Source organism: Oncorhynchus mykiss, chromosome 10 (genome assembly GCF_057628025.1).
Source record: "Oncorhynchus mykiss isolate SJ-2025 chromosome 10, ASM5762802v1, whole genome shotgun sequence".
NCBI classification, from domain to species: Eukaryota; Metazoa; Chordata; class Actinopteri; order Salmoniformes; family Salmonidae; genus Oncorhynchus; species Oncorhynchus mykiss.
The window spans coordinates 70280191-70301334 of NC_143031.1; the positions used below are offsets into that span (position 1 = coordinate 70280191).

Sequence of the window (21144 nt, forward strand, 5' to 3'; positions counted from 1 at the left end):
ACTGTGCTGGCTGGGATATTTCTTCACTGTGTCTTTTCCAGCACAGTTCCAGCAACTATGGTGGATGTATAACCAGGCCAGCCCAGACCCCATCCACTAAATGTATCAGAGTAGGAGTGCTGATATAAGATCAGGTCCCCACCTGTCCATATAAACCTATCTAATTACGATCTAAAAGGCTAAACCGATCTGAGTTCAGCACTCCTACTCTGAGATGCTTTGTAGATATGGGCACAGTCCTGGTTTGTGTGGCTCAGTTTGGTCCTATAATATAAATTGGGCATGAAGCAGTCAGGACAGGAAAGCCACAGCTGCCCGTCAGCCCTAAATACCCCTTCCTCCTCCTATTTCATAAGTGGTGATCTCATCGCCGGAGGGCTCCATCAAGGGCCTTTCGAGGAGAGCATAAGTGGTCTAACAAGGGTTAATGTACCAGAACGGTCTGCTGTCTCACATGGTGGAGGGGGCTGCTTTGTTACGTGTCTGAAATGGGCTAAAACAGAAACTCTTTTGTTGGGTTTTTGCTTTGAAGTCATTTTTTTAGGGGGAGGATTCATGACTTGTTTGTTTTTGCTTTTTAAGTTCTTGGATCACTTAAAGGTTTTATTTTCCATCCTCAAGACAGTCAATGCATTATGTATTCAACGTCCAAACAATGTTGTATAGACGATCATGATATTCCCACAGTGTCTCCCTCCCTAACTCACGGTATTCCCTGCTCCTCCCACCGCAGGTCTGTTGGTGGGAACACTGGACGTGGTGCTGGACTCCAGTGCTCGAGTGGCCCCCTACAGAATCCTTTACCAAACACCTGATTCCCTAATCTACTGGATCATTGCTCATGGTGTGTACTGTCTGTGTATAGTTCTCTCTCGCGCTTTCTTTCTCTCCCCCCTCCCACACAAGGCCCTCTCTTCCTGCACCATGTTCTCACTTCCTGCAAATGCCAAGCATCACGTCATGGCCCACTGCTCTTAAAGGGCTAGACTGGGGGGAAACGGATACCAGGAATGGGAATCGATGGGGATTCGCTCAAAATATGAGGAGCTGTCATGCTATTTTTTAGTTAATTAGCTAGCATGGTAAAGCTTACATTACATCTGCTGACTTCATCTGTTAACACTGTCTCTTTGCATGTTAAAGGGTTAACCACCCTAATGTTCTATATGGAAAAGCTAAAAGGTTAACTCAGGGCTGTAAATGTAAGATACTGACACGATCTCAACCAAATGGGCTATCTCATCACACCTATTTTGGCTAGTTACAATGGTTTGTGACATCACAGAAACCCAATCTTCACCTTCCTCTTTCCTTGAGCAGTTACAGTGCCTTGCGAAAGTATTCGGCCCCCTTGAACTTTGCAACCTTTTGCCACATTTCAGGCTTCAAACCAAAAGATATAAAACTGTATTTTTTTGTAAAGAATCAACAAGTGGGACACAATCATGAAGTGGAACGACATTTATTGGATATTTCAAACTTTTTTAACAAATCAAAAACTGAAAAATTGGGTGTGCAAAATTATTCAGCCCCCTTAAGTTAATGCTTTGTAGCGCCACCTTTTGCTGCGATTACAGCTGTAAGTCGCTTGGGGTATGTCTCTATCAGTTTTGCACATCGAGAGACTGACATTTTTTCCCATTCCTCCTCGCAAAACAGCTCGAGCTCAGTGAGGTTGGATGGAGAGCATTTGTGAACAGCAGTTTTCAGTTCTTTCCACAGATTCTCGATTGGATTCAGGTCTGGACTTTGACTTGGCCATTCTAACACCTGGATATGTTTATTTTTGAACCATTCCATTGTAGATTTTGCTTTATGTTTTGGATCATTGTCTTGTTGGAAGACAAATCTCCGTCCCAGTCTCAGGTCTTTTGCAGACTCCATCAGGTTTTCTTCCTGAATGGTCCTGTATTTGGCTCCATCCATCTTCCCATCAATTTTAACCATCTTCCCTGTCCCTGCTGAAGAAAAGCAGGCCCAAAACATGATGCTGCCACCCATGTTTGACAGTGGGGATGGTGTGTTGCTGTGTTGCTTTTACGCCAAACATAACGTTTTGCATTGTTGCCAAAAAGTTCAATTTTGGTTTCATCTGACCAGAGCACCTTCTTCCACATGTTTGGTGTGTCTCCCACGTGGCTTGTGGCAAACTTTAAACAACACTTTTTATGGATATCTTTAAGAAATGGCTTTCTTCTTGCCACTCTTCCATAAAGGCCAGATTTGTGCAATATACGACTGATTGTTGTCCTATGGACAGTCTCCCACCTCAGCTGTAGATCTCTGCAGTTCATCCAGAGTGATCATGGGCCTCTTGGCTGCATCTCTGATCAGTCTTCTCCTTGTATGAGCTGAAAGTTTAGAGGGACGGCCAGGTCTTGGTAGATTTGCAGTGGTCTGATACTCCTTCCATTTCAATATTATCGCTTGCACAGTGCTCCTTGGGATGTTTAAAGCTTGGGAAATCGTTTTGTATCCAAATCCGGCTTTAAACTTCTTCACAACAGTATCTCGGACCTGCCTGGTGTGTTCCTTGTTCTTCATGATGCTCTCTGCGCTTTTAACAGACCTCTGAGACTATCACAGTGCAGGTGCATTTATACGGAGACTTGATTACACACAGGTGGATTGTATTTATTATCATTAGTCATTTAGATCAACATTGGATCATTCAGAGATCCTCACTGAACTTCTGGAGAGAGTTTGCTGCACAAAGTAAAGGGGCTGAATAATTTTGCACGCCCAATATTTCAGTTTTTGATTTGTTAAAAAATTTTGAAATATCCAATAAATGTCATTCCACTTCATGATTGTGTCCCACTTGTTGTTGATTCTTCACAATAAAATACAGTTTTATATCTTTATGTTTGAAGCCTGAAATGTGGCAAAAGGTCGCAAAGTTCAAGGGGGCCGAATACTTTCGCAAGGCACTGTATGTCACACAAATAATTTACTACTCTGGAGGAGCCATAATGCAATCCCACGGACCCATGACAAGCGGACGGGAAAGGAAGGATTTATTTTTAAAGAGGGATCATTGTGTAAGTAAGGAGAGGCTTCAGACCCATACTCCCCAGACGTAATGAACAATGGCTCTGTTTTTAAATGAACTGAGATGGTGGATCGAAAAGTCTGTTGTGTTGGAGGACTTTGAATAGTGTGTGACTACGCGCATGTGTATTTGCCTTAGTGAGTGCTCCCATATGGAAAAAGGAGTAGGGGAAAGAAACAGGAGAGAAGACCCTCTACCTCTCTGAAATGGAAGCCCAGAGAAGAAGACTCCTGAGGGCTGGCCTTGAAATGGCAACCACTCCTCCCTCCCCTCTCCCTATCCGCCTATCCTCCAGCACAGAGGGAGCGTGGAGCAGTCTGTCTGCCAGACGTCATCGCTAATGTAGCTAAGAGATGAGCAGCAGTGGGCTACTTACAGGGGAGATGGATGACGGATGAGGCCTCTAACGATAGTGGACACTGAGGTTTCTGTGCTAGCAGGCTCTGCCTTGACTGGCTCTCAGATTTCACTAGCGCTAAGTAGCTGCTAACAAGTAGCCACAGTAGCACCAATAGGGATTTGCCTGCCAATACTATTAAAAATTCTCCCTGAATTTAAGGTGTGCTGTATTGCAGGGCATTATTATTTCACCTTTTTAAGTAGGATCGTAACATATCTGAAGCTAATTAGCCAATAGCGCTCTAGCCATGAGCTTATCGCCATATGTGTGTATAAATATGTGTGGTAGTAAATGTAGGCTGAGCAGAGGGGATGGCCAAGTAATGTCAGTGGCTGGGCTGTCTAGATTTAATCCAACTTTATTTATATAGCACATTTCTTCCAGGATGCGTTTCAAAGTGATTAACAAATAAAAGGTGAGAAAAATAAAAACAAAGTTTTCTATACAAATAAGACAATACATTTTTTTAAGAGAACTTAAAATAACAGTACACATGAGACTAATGCATTAAAATACATGTGATTATATATGGGAATATAATTAAAAGAACCCTAAGAACAGCTGAACCCTAAGAACAGCTGAACCCTAAGAACAGCTGAACCCTAAGAACAGCTGAACCCTAAGAACAGCTGAAAGGCCAGTGACAGAGGATCTGAGGGACAACCCGGCACATATGCTTTTAAGATATCAGACATGTATTCAGGTGCAAACCCACGTAGTGCTTTAAAAATCAATAAAGCAATTTTAAAATCCACTCTAAAACTAACTGGCTTACCAATGCATTGACTTTAAAATAGGTGGTGTGTGTGTGTGTGTGTGTGCTCTCCTCCTGGCCTTTGTAAGCACACGTGCTGCTGCATTCTCAATTAATTAAAGCTGGTCAATGTTTTTTTTTGTTGAGGGGGGAGACCAGACAGGAGTATATTGCAATAGTCAAGCCTGTCAGTAATAAAAACATGCAATAGTCAGTATGGGCTTGACAGAGGAATGGTCACACTTTGACAATATTTCTAAGCTGATTTGGTCACATTTCTGATGTGGGCCTTCATTGGCCCAACGCTCTAGCCTAGTGGTTAGAGTGTTGGGCCAGTAAACGAAAGGTGGCTAGATTGAATCCCTGAGCTGACAGGGTAAAAATCTGTTGTTCTGCCCCTGAACAAGGCAGTTAACCCACTGTTGCTAGGCCGTCGTTTTAAATAAGAATTTGTTCTTAACAGACTTGCCTTGTTAAATAAATGTAACAAAAAAAACATATTTTTTTAGGTCAGTCTAAAATAACACCTAGGTTTACAGCCTGGTGGGTTGTGTCTAGTAGTCTTGATTAGCTGTCTGAACAGCTTGTTACTGCTGTCTGTACTGTCTCCCCTCGTCTGTCTGTCACTGATCCTGAATCATGTACCTCCATACTACTTAGTATCCAGAAGAGTAGGTTTGGATTCCAAGTATGCTAAACATGTTAAATTTGCATACAATTGTAAGAATGATGAGGAGCGTCTCAGTCGACATGCTGTAATGTCTCAAAGAAAATGAGGAATGGGTGAAACTCCATGCCTCCACATTCTCCTGGGAGCCTCTTGTAATCAAGTTCCCTGATGCACCCCTGTCTCCTCCGTCTCTTCTCCCCTCCCTCGTTCCATAGGGTGCTCCCGTAAGGAGATCACAGAACACTGGGAGTGGCTGGAGCAGAACCTCCTGCAGACACTGTCCATCTTTGAGAACGAGAATGACATCACTACCTTTGTCAAGGGCAAAGTTCAGGTACTGTTTAGTGTATATATGAGTCACTTAGCAGATGCTTGTCTCTAAAGAAACGGTATGGACTTCTCTGGGATTTGGAAGGTTGGTTGTGTTTAGAGGGGTTGCATGGTGGGGTTTGTGGAGTTTCACAAATCTTTGTAATGGTGTTTGACAACAGTAATGGTGGTTGTCAGCAATTCATTTTGACAGTTTGGACATTGAAACGTATGACGTTTGACTGTGACATGTTTGTCATGCCAGGTGTAATATTAGTCTAGCATGTAGTCAAACTAGTATTGTCAAAATGACTCCTGCCAGGGGCAAAATAACAAAGCCCGGCTGTATTTACTATTGTAACCTAAGAACAGGTCCAGCTACTGACACAGCCTCTAAATCAGATTCTGTATGTATCTGTATGGTGATGAAGTAGTTCTTACTCAATGAATAGATTACAAAAGCTAGCCAGATAAGATTTATTTAGTTCTCTCACTTTGTCTCCCACTCACTCTCTCACTTTCTAGCTATCTCTATTTGAAAATTAATTGTTGAACTTTTATTGATTGTCTCAAAGTCCCTCACTCCCTCTATTGGTCTCTTGCCCCAGGGTATTATCGCCGAGTACAACAAGAACCACGACGTGAAGGAGGACGATGACACTGACAAATTCAAGGAGGCCATCTGTACGTTCCGTAAGCTGTTTGGCATGCCTGAAGAGGAGAAGCTGGTCAACTACTACTCCTGTAGCTACTGGAAGGGCCGTGTGCCCCGGCAGGGCTGGCTCTACCTCAGCATCAACCACATCTGCTTCTACTCTTACCTGCTGGGGAAAGAAGGTAGGGACCACTGGCATGCTACCTACTACCTACTGATTATGCATAGCTTTTGAAGACCCTTCAGAAGTCCCCAAAATAGTACAACCCCTTGATATTTTTCTGGGTGGATAAAATGTAATTTTTAAGATGAAGTGATGTATATTTCAAACGATCAGCTCTTATGCAACTCAAAAATGTATAAATACAACCATCTCTCTCTCTCTCTCGCCCTCTTTCTTCCCCACTCAGCCAAGCTAGTGATCCGCTGGGCCGACATCACCCAGCTGGAGAAAAGCGCCACGCTCCTCCTCCCCGATGCAGTCAAGGTGAGCCTTGTAAATCATATCAAATATACTGCATGTTACCATCACTTTAATGTATCTTTGTCCATCCATACACCCCTCTAACCTTCATTCATGCTTCCATTCCTCGGTCAAGGTGAGCACGCGGCTGGCTGAGCACGTCTTCTCGGTCTTCCTCAACATCAACGAGACCTTCAAGCTGATGGAGCAACTGGCCAACATCGCCATGAGACAGCTCCTTGACAACAAGGGCTTTGAGCAGGACCGCTCTCTGCCCAAACTCAAGAGGAAGACACCCAAAAAGGTGTCTGCCCTCAAGAGGTGAGGTTTGGTGGAGGGGGTTCTGGGGAGGTTTGGTGAAGTTCTGGGGAGGTTTGATGAGGCTGGATGTTGTAGTTGAGAGATTTTTGTTGGTCTCCCCTCAATAGGTTCGGTTGATAGTTGCGGAGGATTGGTTTCTGGGGAGATGCAGTAAGTTTAGTCATGATGTAGTCATTTATAATGCTGCACAAAATTCTTTGCTGCGGGTGACCTATAGCCATTCACAACCATTCCATGTGGTTGCATGGTGTTGTAAGTTTTACACAGTTTAATAAACAATATACCAATACTTAACTAAATGACTACATAAGACCACCAACAAACAACAAAAATGACTTCAGAGGAAAGAAATGTATAGTCTTGTTCCAACGTGCCTGGAGGAAAACCAGCTGAGGCATTAGTAGTATATTTAAACTGGGTTCCTTTCTAGTAGTTTGGCTCACAGACTTTTACATTCTTTAAATCTACAGCACGACTTTGTCATAATCCTTTCAGGTACAGCTGAACTTTTACTGGCGCTATTAACTTTGAACACCCAAGTTTGCTTCATTAGCCCAAGACTTTCAAATGTATTTCCCTCAAGACAGATTCCAACTCTCTAACTACTACTCATACTGTTGCCCCATCCAGATAGTAACTGTTGCCCTATATAGATGTCTATTGTAGTAGTAACTGTTGCCCCATCCAGATGTCTGTTGCAGTAGTAACTGTTGCCCTATATAGATGTCTGTTGCAGTAGTAACTGTTGCCCTATATAGATGTCTGTTGTAGTAGTAACTGTTTCCCTATATAGATGTCTATTGTAGTAGTAACTGTTGCCCTATATAGATGTCTGTTGTAGTAGTAACTGTTGCCCTATATAGATGTCTATTGTAGTAGTAACTGTTGCCCTATATAGATGTATGTTGTAGTAGTAACTGTTGCCCTATATAGATGTCTATTGTAGTAGTAACTGTTGCCCTATATAGATGTATGTTGTAGTAGTAACTGTTGCCCTATATAGATGTATGTTGCAGTAGTAACTGTTGCCCTATATAGATGTCTGTTGTAGTAGTAACTGTTGCCCTATATAGATGTCTATTGTAGTAGTAACTGTTGCCCTATATAGATGTCTGTTGTAGTAGTAACTGTTGCCCTATATAGATGTCTGTTGTAGTAGTAACTGTTGCCCTATATAGATGTCTATTGTAGTAGTAACTGTTGCCCTATATAGATGTCTATTGTAGTAGTAACTGTTGCCCTATATAGATGTATGTTGCAGTAGTAACTGTTGCCCTATATAGATGTCTGTTGTAGTAGTAACTGTTGCCCTATATAGATGTCTATTGTAGTAGTAACTGTTGCCCTATATAGATGTCTATTGTAGTAGTAACTGTTGCCCTATATAGATGTATGTTGCAGTAGTAACTGTTGCCCTATATAGATGTCTATTGTAGTAGTAACTGTTGCCCTATATAGATGTCTGTTGTAGTAGTAACTGTTGCCCTATATAGATGTCTGTTGTAGTAGTAACTGTTGCCCTATATAGATGTCTATTGTAGTAGTAACTGTTGCCCTATATAGATGTCTATTGTAGTAGTAACTGTTGCCCTATATAGATGTCTATTGTAGTAGTAACTGTTGCCCTATATAGATGTATGTTGCAGTAGTAACTGTTGCCCTATATAGATGTCTGTTGTAGTAGTAACTGTTGCCCTATATAGATGTCTATTGTAGTAGTAACTGTTGCCCTATATAGATGTATGTTGTAGTAGTAACTGTTGCCCTATATAGATGTCTGTTGTAGTAGTAACTGTTGCCCTATATAGATGTCTATTGTAGTAGTAACTGTTGCCCTATATAGATGTCTATTGTAGTAGTAACTGTTGCCCTATATAGATGTCTGTTGTAGTAGTAACTGTTGCCCTATATAGATGTCTGTTGTAGTAGTAACTGTTGCCCTATATAGATGTCTATTGTAGTAGTAACTGTTGCCCTATATAGATGTCTATTGTAGTAGTAACTGTTGCCCTATATAGATGTATGTTGCAGTAGTAACTGTTGCCCTATATAGATGTCTGTTGTAGTAGTAACTGTTGCCCTATATAGATGTCTATTGTAGTAGTAACTGTTGCCCTATATAGATGTCTATTGTAGTAGTAACTGTTGCCCTATATAGATGTATGTTGCAGTAGTAACTGTTGCCCTATATAGATGTCTGTTGTAGTAGTAACTGTTGCCCTATATAGATGTCTGTTGTAGTATTATACTGTCATACTTGGTTGCAAATGGCTCTTTCACTACATTGACCTGATTGATTTTAATTTTCATACAAAGAAAAAAAAACATTTAATTGTTTTTGGGATGCATTTTAGGATACATGGGAAATATAAAACATTGGCCAAATGTATTTTAATGTGTGACATACATTTGTAAATGTATTTGGAATATATACATTTGTATGGAAATACACTGCGTACAAAACATTAAGAATGCCTTCTCTTTCCATGATATAGACTGAAGTGGAGGAGAAAGGTTAAAGAAGGATTTTCAAGCCTTGAGACAGTTGAGTCATGGATTGTGTGTGTGTGTGCTATTCTCAGGGTGAATGGGCAAGACAATAGATTTAAGGGCCTTTTGAACAGGTTATGGTAGTAGGTGCCAGGCGCACCGGTTTCTGTCAAGAACTGCACCGACAGTTAGTCTCAATTTACTGCTGCTATTTAAAGACAACAGATTATGTTCCGAATTAGATTCTTGACCGTCTCTAGACTAGACAATCTCTTGAACCTTGTTGTCTCACCCAGGGACCTGGATGCCAGGGCTAAGAGCGAGCGTTACCGGGCCTTGTTCCGTCTGCCCAAGGATGAGAAGCTGGACGGACACACGGGCTGCACCCTTTGGACCCCCTTCAACAAGATGCACATCCTGGGCCAGATGTTTGTCTCCACTAACTACATCTGCTTCACTTCCAAGGAGGAGACCCTGTGCAGCCTCATCATCCCCCTAAGAGAGGTGAGTCTGGCTGGGTACAGATTCTGGTGATTGACCGTAGTCCTGGAGCTTAGTGTTGGCCCGGAGCAGTAGTCTGTACTGACTGGAGCGCTCTGGGATTTTGGGTTGGTGACCTTTGAACTAGACTTTTGTGACAATTTTGGATGATGCTAAGACATAAATCAATGTGGGACCACTATAGATTTGAGATTTTCCATCAGGAAAGAAAGGTTACCTTAGACAAGTTGTGCTGTGTGCTGCTGTAGGGGGTTACTAGCAGGGCAGTTAGAAAGAGCAGCAGCCGGCTTAACACTCTGGTAGGGGCTGTCACTCCCAATCTGCTTTAGTCACTGGCTGCCCCTCGCCCAGCCATTGCCATGTCAATCAGGACCCCATCCCCCCACCCACCCTGTCACATCCTATCCCCATCAGCCATCTTAAACTACCAATAGCTGGCAGGGCAGAACGTGGATCGACTACTAATGTCTAGTGTTATGATGTGTGGCACTGAATCAATTCAGTCAACTAATATGTGGGTTGAAGTGTTGATATGGTGAAACTTATTGTGTGCTTGGTATGGTATGTTGGCCTTAGGTCATTGCACATGAGAATATTGACCTATGTGGTTAGATGGTGTAATAAATCAATACACATGTGATGGGTTATTGTAATTCGTGTTCTACATCGAACACTTTCTCATATCAAATAGATTTATATCTTATGTTGCATCCTCATATCTTATGACTGACATGTGACTGGCATATCTGTTGTGACTGGCGTATCTGTTGTCTGACACAACCGGGTGGTAGCAGGCTACCACCCGATTACTCAACCCTGCACCTTAGAGGCTGTTTACTTACTGCGTTACTCATCTCATATAATATATTTTATACTGTATTCAATTTACTAGTATTTTAGTCAATGCCACTCCGACATTGCTCGTCCTAATATTTATATTTTTTCTTAACTCCATTCTTTTAGATTTGTGTGTATTGTTGTGAATTGTTAGATACTACTGCACTGTTGGAACTAGGAACACAAGCATTACGCTACACCTGCAATAACATCTGCTAAATATGTGTATGTGACCAATAACATTTGATTTGTTATGACTGGCATATCTGTTGTCTGACATATGACTGACATCTATTGTGACTGACATACCTGTTGTGACTGATACATGAATGACATATCTGTTGTGACAGACCTCTGTGTCTCTGTCCCTCCCAGGTGACGATAGTGGAGAAGGCGGACAGCTCCAACTTTCTGCCCAGCCCAGTGTCCATCAGCACCAAGAACAGGATGACCTTCCTGTTCGCCAACCTCAAGGACCGGGACTTCCTGGTCCAGAGGATCTCTGACTTCCTGCAGCAGACCACCTCCAAGATCTACTTCGAGAGGGAGACCACCGGGAGTGTGAACAGCTCCGACGATGAGGTGAGGGCACATCTATGTCATTGTATATCTAGGATGTTGTACATCATTTAGGTCTATACTCTTCCACAACTGCTTCCCAAGTTTGCTGATAAGTCTCCCTCTACTCCAGGTCTTCAGTAAATACTTAGCATGATTATTATCACAGTCTCTGATCACAGTCTCTGATATCACAGTCTCTGATCAGTTCTTATCATAAAGCACACTGCATTAACTATCCTTACCCTGATCCTGGACTTGTTCTGCTCTCCACCAGGTGTATTCTCAGTATTATTATTATTATAGCATCTCATCACAGGTCTCAGAACAGTTGTTATGATAAACTCATGATAATTGACTGCATTAACAATCTCCTAATTCTGATCCTGAATCTGTGTCTCTCTCTCTCCTCTAGATGTACTCCCAGCAGGGCTCTCTCCTCTCCAGCAGTCCCCAGCGCAGCAGTCTGGGCTCAGAGGGCTCCTCCGAGGGTGAGCGCCAGTTTAACCTCAATGACAACAGCGTGCCCACCGCCACCCAGGCCCTCATGACCATGTACCGCCGCCGCTCGCCGGAGGAGTTCAACCCCAAACTGGTACGGTCATTGAATGGTCTGTTCACATGTTGGGGGCTCCCGAGTGGAGCAGCGGTCTAAGGCACTGCATCTCAGTGCTAGAGGTGTCACTGCAGACCCTGGTTCGATTCCAGTCTGTATCACAACCGGCTGTGATTGGGAGTCCCATAGGGCAGCGCACAATAGGCCCAGCGTCATCCGGGTTTGGTTGGGGTAGGAATGTCATTGTAAATTAGAATTTGTCCTTAACTGACTTTCCTAGTTAAATAAACATGTGGTCGAACACAAGAAGATGCTCTATTGCTATAGTAGAGAATTGGAATGATTCCACATGATTGATGGAATTGAACTTGGACTAAATTGAGTTGAATACATTTATTTACAGTGACAAGATATTGTAACAAACTGTAATTGCGTGTATATACCTGCATGCTGAATAAGCCATTGGGAATCCAATATCTGCATGTAATAACCTGAGGCTTTTCCCAAGCCTCAAATCAAATTGTATTGCTTGCGTACAACTATTTAGCAGATGTGATTGCGGGTGTAGCGAAGTGCTTGTGTTCCGAGCTCCAGCAGTGCGGTAATATCTAACAATACACAACAAAACAAAGTTGCTTAGGAGCCAGAAACAGAGCGGCCATGTCTGTCGGTGCCATCAGTGTCTCAACCTTGATCTAAAACAAAGCTTGGCTTACAGTCAGTGTGTTCTGTTCCTGCTCTAACCTCCAGCTGGCTTTGCATTGCACAGTTCAAAGGCCTGTAGGGAAGTTGCAGATGTAGACCAAGGAAGGGGGAAGTGTGTGTAAAGTAAATTAGATCCGAGTTAATTGAAGTAAATAAAGCTTTAATGAAATTCTTCAGAGACCTCTAGGGGAGTATTTGTGCTACATACGTCTGTGTCGAAAGTTAGAAATATTGTTTAGGCTTTGAAGGCTCTCTGGCTCGTCATTTAATGAGGTGGTAATTCGTTTTTTGCCTCCTACGAACCATCCTGATCTCTCGAGCTTACATTCTGCATGTATTGAAACAATGTAAGCGTGCCAGATTAGGATGGTTCGTACGAGGCTAGTCTTTTTTTGTTGTTGCTTTCTGCAGAGATTGTTGGGTTGTTGGCACAGCTGTTACAAGGGTGTCTACTTTCTTTCTCTCACTCTCTCTGTCCTTGAACATTTCTTTTTCCAACACATGCAAGATTATTAACTGTCAATTTTTATTTTTCCCCAGGCCAAGGAGTTCCTGAAGGAACAGGCGTGGAAGAACCACATCGCCGAGTACGGCCAGGGGGTGTGTATGTACCGTACAGAGAAGACCAAGGACCTGGTGCTTAAAGGCATCCCAGAGAACATGAGGGGAGAGCTGTGGCTGCTCTTCTCCGGTGAGGCCAACAGTCGCACGCGTTCTCACAAACAGTCCGGCGTGGGCATGATCTCACAATGCACTCTCACATTCACTGTACATAGTCATTTGTATATTACATTATGCCCCCCGGTTCTTGACATTCATATACTCGACTTTCACTCATTCTGTATCTCCACAAGCCGCGCTGACACACACACTCAAAGACCACAGATAGACAGTACTACGTGCTCATACACCAACTCCTAACCTGCATTCGGCATCGTGTGGTGGGACCACACATCTCATTACTATAGTTATTGTTACCACAGGAGGAAAAACACATCAGATTTTAGTTTTGGGTTTTCCCAAACCCCCTTTTGTGGTATGAGCACAGAATGGTTCATCATCCAGGTGTATTAGAAGTATTGACAGTCAAATATTAGCTTTTCTTTCAGTGTACATATGGATTTGGGTAGCCTCATTAAACATGCATTAGCTTGGCCTTGGCAACGCATTCCATTCCCATCTCCTGCCTGAGCAGCAGTATCATACTGTATCTAACCTGTAACTGGGCTGCATGCTTCACGTCCACTGCTACAGCATATTACAGTGAGAGCACACATTCTATAGTCTGCTTACTGTACGCCAAACTGAACACTGTCAGTCTGGTTTAACCAGGCTTTACAAACACAGCAGCTTATGTAGGGGTTGTGTTAGAGACGTAGGCCTACATTGTGACCACTGTAGCTGTGAAAAGCTGACCTATATAAATAAACCTGAAGAACCAGTTGGCCTACAGGGAGAGTCACTGCTGAGATCACCAAACAATGTTTTATACTTCAGCCTCTTCTTCCTGGAGGAAATTCCTTGCACCCACGCGACAGCACTAACAGTTAGCGACTATCTACCTGCTCTTTCCCCTAGTGACCTACTTGTGGTACCTTCCGCAGTCGCCATGGCAGCCATACGTCTGCACTTCCTGGATGGACTGGTGTGTTTACATGTTAGCCTAGCGTCTCTTTTGGCGAAGCTCGCTAGCTGTGTTTGTATGTGGAAGAAGATGGAGCAACCTCTGTACTTGTCCCTGAACTCACTGTCACAGTGGGAACAGTTGATAAGCCTGCGTTTGACTGCGCTAGAAGAGTGAATTTGAGGGTGTTATGATTCAACAGACTTTTACCCAGGACCCCCCCCCCCCCCCCCTTTTACTGGTTTAGCCTGTGTTGTTGTTGCTCTCAGTGCACAGTAATGGCTGCTTCCACAGCTGGGAGTACGGGAGGGGAGGGCTATAAAGGCACTAAGGTTTTAGTGTAGAAGGGATACTGCCTAAAGTGAGAGTGGAAGGCTTACCTCTGCATGTCGACTGGCTGCTTGCCACATCCCTCCGTTAGTAGAGATGGAGTGAGCAATGGCATGTCTTGAGTTCTGGTTTCATCACTCCAACCATTTCTGAAACTGATTACATTGAATATGCAATGCCATTGCAATGCTAGCCTAACTTAGCCAGGTGTAAAATAAACGCCTGAAACTAGATCCCCTATATGGTCTTGAAGAGAATAAAAAATAACTGTTGGGGGGAGGTTCTCTTCTGCACTGTTCAACCAATCCAGTAAATGTGGAGGAGTTAAGATGTTGCGTTGTTAACGTCCAAATGCGGAAGTCGCATCACAGGCTCTCTTTCCATATCCCCCTAAAAACTGGAACGTCGGTTTGTTAGCAATTCTCCTAAGGCTGTTAGTTGAAAGATGGGCCTGATATTAACTTTGTTCCACCAGACCATTTTTTAAAAACAGCAATTGGCTGATGGTCTGGTGCCAATGGGCCTCGTTTAATGCTATACTACCTGTGGTCACTATATTTCCCCCCCCCCAGGGGCGATCAACGAGATGGCGACCCACCCTGGCTACTACGAGGACCTGGTAGAGAAGTCTATGGGGAAGTACAACCTGGCCACGGAGGAGATCGAGAGAGACCTGCACCGCTCCCTCCCTGAACACCCAGCCTTCCAGAACGAGATGGGGATCGCTGCCCTACGAAGGGTCCTTACTGCCTACGCCTTCAGAAACCCCAACATAGGCTACTGCCAGGTACACACATGGTATATAGTATACACACATGGTATATAGTATACACACATGGTATATAGTATACACACATGGTATATAGTATACACGCATGGTATATAGTATACACACACAGACGCACCAGTCCTGTCGCTCAAGATCCACCGCCAAATTAGACATCCGTCCACGTAAGCAGGACGTCACGAGATTACTTCAAAACCGGCCTCTAGGGGCAATGTTGGCGCTATTACCTTTAAGTCCTGTGGACAGGGATGGCGGATGGGCGTAAGCTGCAAGCTCCGGCTCTGAAAGTCGCGTGTTCAATCCCAGCACTAAGCACAATTTTTGTCTATCCCAAACCTTAACCCTTAACCATTTGGAATTAATGCCTAATCTTCAAAATGTTATGTATGTGGACAAACATCTGATTCTGTAGTGAGACTGTGAGAGCTTGTTACACACACTTATTTTACAACACAAACATTAACACTGCTCTTCAGTTTATAAATGGTCAAGTCACATAGTAGTGACCGTGCGGGTCGAAGCCATGTGGTTCCCTCTTGACTGCCAGTCCGTCTGTTGGCAGCTTGAAACTCTGAAGACGTTTAACTCAGACTGAAAACTGTAGTCCAGACCTACTGTCACATAGCTGTTTAATTTGATTATTGTTTTGCTTTTTGAAGGGCTTTGAGATTCTGTAAAAAAAAAAAGCGCTATAGAAGTTGAATGTATTATTCTGAATAATCTTGGTGGTTCTTCCTAGGCCATGAACATTGTGACGTCGGTGCTGCTGCTGTATGCTAAAGAGGAGGAGGCCTTCTGGCTGCTGGTGGCTCTGTGTGAGCGGATGCTGCCTGACTACTACAACACCAGGGTCGTAGGTCAGTTGGAAGCTTCTGGAATGAGGCTGTAGTAGGGCAATGGGTGGCTTTGTGGTCTACTAGTGTGTTAGCCTCTGCATTTTTAACTTGGTCTCAGTGTCTCTATTTTATGTTTTGTGTTCAGATGTGTGTGTGTGTCCCTCAGTCTTTGTGCATATCTGTTGGCATCGTTCTCCCTCTTACTGTATCAGTGTCCGCATAGGCCTCTTTTTTTCTGTCTTGCTAACCTCCCACTTCTCCTTCTCCAGGAGCTCTGGTAGACCAGGGTGTTTTTGAGGAGCTGGCCAGGGAGTACGTCCCTGAACTCTACGATTGCATGCAGGACCTGGGAGTCATCTCTACCATTTCCCTCTCCTGGTTCCTCACCCTGTTCCTCAGTGTCATGCCCTTCGAGAGTGCTGTGGTGGTGGTCGACTGCTTCTTCTACGAGGGAATCAAGGTCATCTTCCAGCTGGCGCTCAATGTGCTGCACGCCAACATCCACCAGCTGCTGGGGGCCAAGGACGATGGAGAGGCCATGACCGTGCTGGGAAGGTGAGGACGGGTGGGGGTGGAAGACCGACAAGGGGCCAAAGATACTAAAACGGGCCTTTTCAATTTCGGTCCTGGAGGGCAGAAACACTTCTTGATTTGTTTCCACCTGGTAGGTCATTGTATTCACCTGGTGCACCAGGTCTGATGAAAACCAGAAGGGTTTTAGCCCTGCAGTACCAGAATTGGAACAGCCCTGGACTAAAGGGACATGATTGGTAGGCCAACTCATGACTGGAACCCTGAACCTAACCTGAACCTAAACTAAAACCCTAACCTTTGTCCTGACCTTAATCCTAACCATAACCAATTAGGTCATTCAACATGGGTTTGCTGGTCAGTCATGCTACTTTAGTTTTTCCCTCAAAGAGCAGACCCCATGAGTCGGGTCAAAGGTAAAATTGTGTTGGCGGAAGTGACATGAGAGATCTTCATCTTGTTTTGAAACACTGCAATAACAAGGCTTCTTAATTCAATTAAAACTTGATATTGATACGCTGTCAATATGAAGGATTTAGTTGTGATAACCTTTTTCATAGAGAAGCCTTTATTCAAGGAATATGCTTGAAACGTTTGTGTGTAGGTACCTGGACAGCGTGACCAATAAGGACAGCACCTTGCCTCCCATCCCCCACCTGCACTCCCTGCTGACAGACGATGGGGATCCCCACCCGGAGGTGGACATCTTCAAGCTGGTCCGCAGCTCCTACGAGGTGAGTCTTCGCACCATGACCAGGACCAATGGACCATGTCCATCCACCCGTCATTCAATCATTCCTTCAATCCGTCAGGGATGGGGTCCATTTCAATTCAGTCAATTAAGTTGAAATGGAATTCAGCCCAACCCTGCTTCCTAGACCCAAGTTTATTCACTGGTAGAACTGTCACTCTGTTTTGACCTTTACTCTGGCTGGTGATTATGCAGTCTCAGTGAATATCTCAGCCTTAGGATAGCAGCAGTGTTGACCTCTCTCTCTCTGTCCCATGTTGCTGTTTGTAGAAGTTTGGCTCCATCAGGGCAGATGTGATCGAGCAGATGCGCTTCAAACAGAGGCTAAGGGTCATCCAGACCATCGAGGACACCACCAAACGCAACGTGGTAACGACCCCTGCTATTACACACACTGTATGGTACACCAGATGTTGGGTGTGGAGGATTTCAAGTCATTTTAAGCCATCGTTTCTGATTGTATTCAATGCTGGTTAGTTCTGATCTCCTCACACAGCTCCTAAATCCACTGTTCTCTTTCAGGTCAGAACCATTGTCACAGAGACTGCCTTCAGCATCGACGAACTGGAGGAGCTCTACGTTCTGTTCAAGGTGAGTGACAGCCAAACTATTGTAGCCAATAGGAACTTAAAGGAACTGAACTCTAACCAATAGGAACTTAAAGGAACTCATCTCTTCCTGTAGTGCTTTTCCTCAGCCTCCCTTTTTCTTTGGCAGGGCGTCTCATTTCTCCTAGCTCTCACACAGTGCCCTGCTGCCACGGCAATGCTGAATTATGGGCTATAATTGGAGCCGGGACTTAATATCCATAGAGACAGACCTAAAACCCTGGCAACAGCATTTTACTCCATTAACACAAAGTACGCTCACTGCTCAGTCCTGTTAGAGGACATGGAGAAAGACGGATGAGTCTTCAGCACTGTTCTAATGGTCAGGGGTGCTGGTATAAGATATGAGAAGTAGAGAACTTTTAGTACCCAATGTTGTGCAATGTTCACATTATTCTATGTTTATCATGTACTTATCCATTAGAAACATTGTGCAAAGCAATTCAGCGGTATCTATATGCATTTCCTCACTGTGGGCGACCACATTTCCCCACATTTTGCATAGGTATCACCATTCGGTCTCATTCCACCTCACCTCGCTTCTTTATACTTCAACATTTTTTAGGAAACTGCTACATAAATGTAATATATTTATTTCATTCACATTAAAAGCCTGTTGACTCTATCAAATCTATTTCTACCATCTTCATTCTCCAGGAGGAACACCTGACCAGCTGCTATTGGGGTGGAACGGGTGGCAGCAACCCCACGGAGCGCCACGACCCCAGCCTGCCCTACCTGGAGCAGTACCGCATCGACCTGGAGCAGTTCAGGGGGCTGTTCTCCCTGCTCTTCCCCTGGGCCCCTGTCAACGGGGCCCATGCAGACCTCCTGGCCCTGCGCTTCTTCAGGCTCCTGGACCATAACGGAGACTCTCTGATTAATTTCCGGGAGTTTATTAGTGGACTGAGTGAGTATTTGTGGAGGTGGGTGGGGGGGTGTATCAAATAGAAGTTGACTAATGATTGTAGCAACTGGTCGAAAATGGATATTAAGTCTATATAGACATAATGTTATGATAGATTTTCGCATCTATGGTATATTTCAGGTGTTTTATGCCATGGGGATCTGACTGAGAAACTGAAGCTCCTGTACAAGATGCATGTGATTCCTGGTAAGTGTGTGTGTGTGTGTGTGTGTGTACTGTTCACAGAGGGAGTCCAGAGGGAAATCTATACTCCTTATATGCTGTCATAACTGAGTAAGGGGGAGGATGTTTTAAGGATAGGGGATTGGATTTCTTTACTGTAAAGGAGGAAAGATTAATTATTTTGTTCTCTCCCTCGCTTGGTTGAGCATATGGAGCACCAACCGCAGCTTCCCTTCTCAAGACTCACACAGCAGTATTTTAACTCAGCTGGAAATCTACCTCTCAATCAGAAGGGCTTTCATGGCTCTCTGGCTCAGCTCGCGTTAATTCCCTGTATAACAGGAAAGCCTGAAGCAGCTATTGTTTTGGTTCTCAGAATGATGGGGTTAGCTTTTTTCCTTTGCCAGCCACATGGAAATATTGTCTCTGGCAGAATGATATATGTTGAGAACTAACAGATGTTTAGCGAGAAGAGGATACAGAAATGACCGATAAAGGCATTGATTTCAGACTTATGATCCAACATTGGGATGTGTGAGGCCTCGATGGAAAGATACAATTGGATACAATTTTTATTGCACTTTTTCAACTGCAGTGTTTGAGGCGTTATGATAATGCCCCTTACAGTACTTTGAGCATCTGGAAAGGCGCCATATAAATGCTATCAATTATAATAACAATGAGGCCCAAAATGTTGTCTTCCTGTCCCCTCCCAGAGGTGACCCATGAGCAGGAGGAGCCAGACTCTGCCTTCGAGGCCACCCAGTACTTCTTTGAGGACATCACCCCAGAAACGTCCAATGGTAGGCCATGTCCTCGTCAACACGCCAGAGGTTACACAATGTTTACGCCTCAAATTGCACCCTTTTCTCTATATAGTCCACTAATGTTGACCAGAGCCTTACGTGCCCTCAATCAGTCACACTCCACTCAAGGCATGCATCAACCTATTTCAACCTCTCACCTTTTTTTTCCTTCTTCAGACAACTTCCTAATGTGTCCTTTGACCTTTGCACTCTTGATCTTTCCCTTCCTCCAGGCCTTGACCCAAAGTGCAAGAGCGAGAAGGATGATGGCTTTGTCAGGGTCACGTTCAAGACTGAGAAAGGTACGCACTGCTATAAAACAGTTATGAGACGCGTATCTATCGCTAGTTTGTAAATGCTCCAATCTAAATGATAATACCTTAAGCCACAAAGTCTACTGTTCATGTTCCTTTTTTTGTTGCAAAGGCCTTTATTTACTGTACCTCAAGAACACCCATTTCACTGTAAGGAAGTTAGTTGTAGCTAACAGGGTTGGGGTCAATTCCATTTAAACTCAGTCAATACAGGAAGTAAACAAATTCCAATTTCACCATTTCCTCCTATGAGAAAAAAAATACTTCCTGAATTGACTACACTGAAATGGAATTGACTCCAAACCTGGTGCTACTACTCACAGAGAGGGCAAGGAGGGGTAGGCTCTCAGCTGATCATTCAGGTACAGTCCCTGTTGGTGTCTCAACAGGCCCAGACACTTGCACCACCGTTGGTCTTTAGGGCTGGGGCAGTGGTATGGCCTCTGCCGGTGCAGTCCCCTTCCACCTTCTTCTTGGCCCCTAGCTCCTCTCTCTCCCTCCTCCCCCTCTTTCAGCTCACCTCCTCCCTCTCCCTCCTCTCTCTCCCTCCTCCCTCTCTTTCAGCTCACCTCCTCCCTCATCTCACCTCTCGCTCTCTGTCATCTCCCTCCTATTTGAAATTATTTCAAACCATATTTGACTCCACACACACACTCCTCCACACACACACATGCCAAAACTCTGGGATGAAAAGGGGAAGTACTGTTACTTTTCTATGTATCATGTTTTCCTGGAGCAAAAATTGTCTACAGTCGCTGATTAGGGACGATATACTTACGGATTTTCCAGACAATCAAATTCCCATTAAAGCAATAGATTCCTAATAGAATTGAACAGTCTCAAGGTGCAACTGGGAGTGTTGCATGTTAAATGGTCCCCAAGCTAGGCCTGCATGCCACTTCAGTTTATTGAGGGCATTATTGGTGCATGTTCTCTTATTCATTCAACACTTTCTCCTTGACAACAGCACATAATTTAGTTGTTGTTATGGCCTCCTATAAATAGTCAGTGTGCCAGGCTGCTAGCTTTTAACTCTTAACGGCCACCTCTGTTTCTACAGTGAAGAAACTACACACCCCTGACTACCGCCACTACCTGAGGCTGTGGAACCAGGGCACCAAGAACAAACTGGACAACATGAAGGATCTGCCCAAACTCAACCAGGTAAGAGCATTAAGAACCACTCCACCTCCCCA

The 21144-nt window shown here is 44.0% G+C and overlaps 1 protein-coding gene across 1 annotated transcript in view; it reads left to right on the plus strand.

Annotated features, from left to right (window-relative positions):
- The window catches only part of LOC110498427 (TBC1 domain family member 9), a 31955-nt gene that overhangs the window by 8714 nt on the left and 2097 nt on the right, over positions 1 to 21144 (plus strand). Inside the window, exons 2-21 of the mRNA XM_021575043.3 lie at positions 734 to 844; positions 5092 to 5210; positions 5794 to 6022; positions 6251 to 6327; positions 6440 to 6624; positions 9411 to 9618; positions 10828 to 11034; positions 11426 to 11605; positions 12812 to 12962; positions 14798 to 15012; positions 15752 to 15869; positions 16118 to 16403; positions 16984 to 17113; positions 17401 to 17499; positions 17653 to 17721; positions 18396 to 18648; positions 18787 to 18852; positions 19545 to 19631; positions 19868 to 19936; positions 21009 to 21112. Coding sequence (XP_021430718.2) covers positions 734 to 844; positions 5092 to 5210; positions 5794 to 6022; positions 6251 to 6327; positions 6440 to 6624; positions 9411 to 9618; positions 10828 to 11034; positions 11426 to 11605; positions 12812 to 12962; positions 14798 to 15012; positions 15752 to 15869; positions 16118 to 16403; positions 16984 to 17113; positions 17401 to 17499; positions 17653 to 17721; positions 18396 to 18648; positions 18787 to 18852; positions 19545 to 19631; positions 19868 to 19936; positions 21009 to 21112 — 2963 coding nt within the window. The remainder of the gene's footprint in view (positions 1 to 733; positions 845 to 5091; positions 5211 to 5793; positions 6023 to 6250; positions 6328 to 6439; positions 6625 to 9410; positions 9619 to 10827; positions 11035 to 11425; positions 11606 to 12811; positions 12963 to 14797; positions 15013 to 15751; positions 15870 to 16117; positions 16404 to 16983; positions 17114 to 17400; positions 17500 to 17652; positions 17722 to 18395; positions 18649 to 18786; positions 18853 to 19544; positions 19632 to 19867; positions 19937 to 21008; positions 21113 to 21144) is intronic.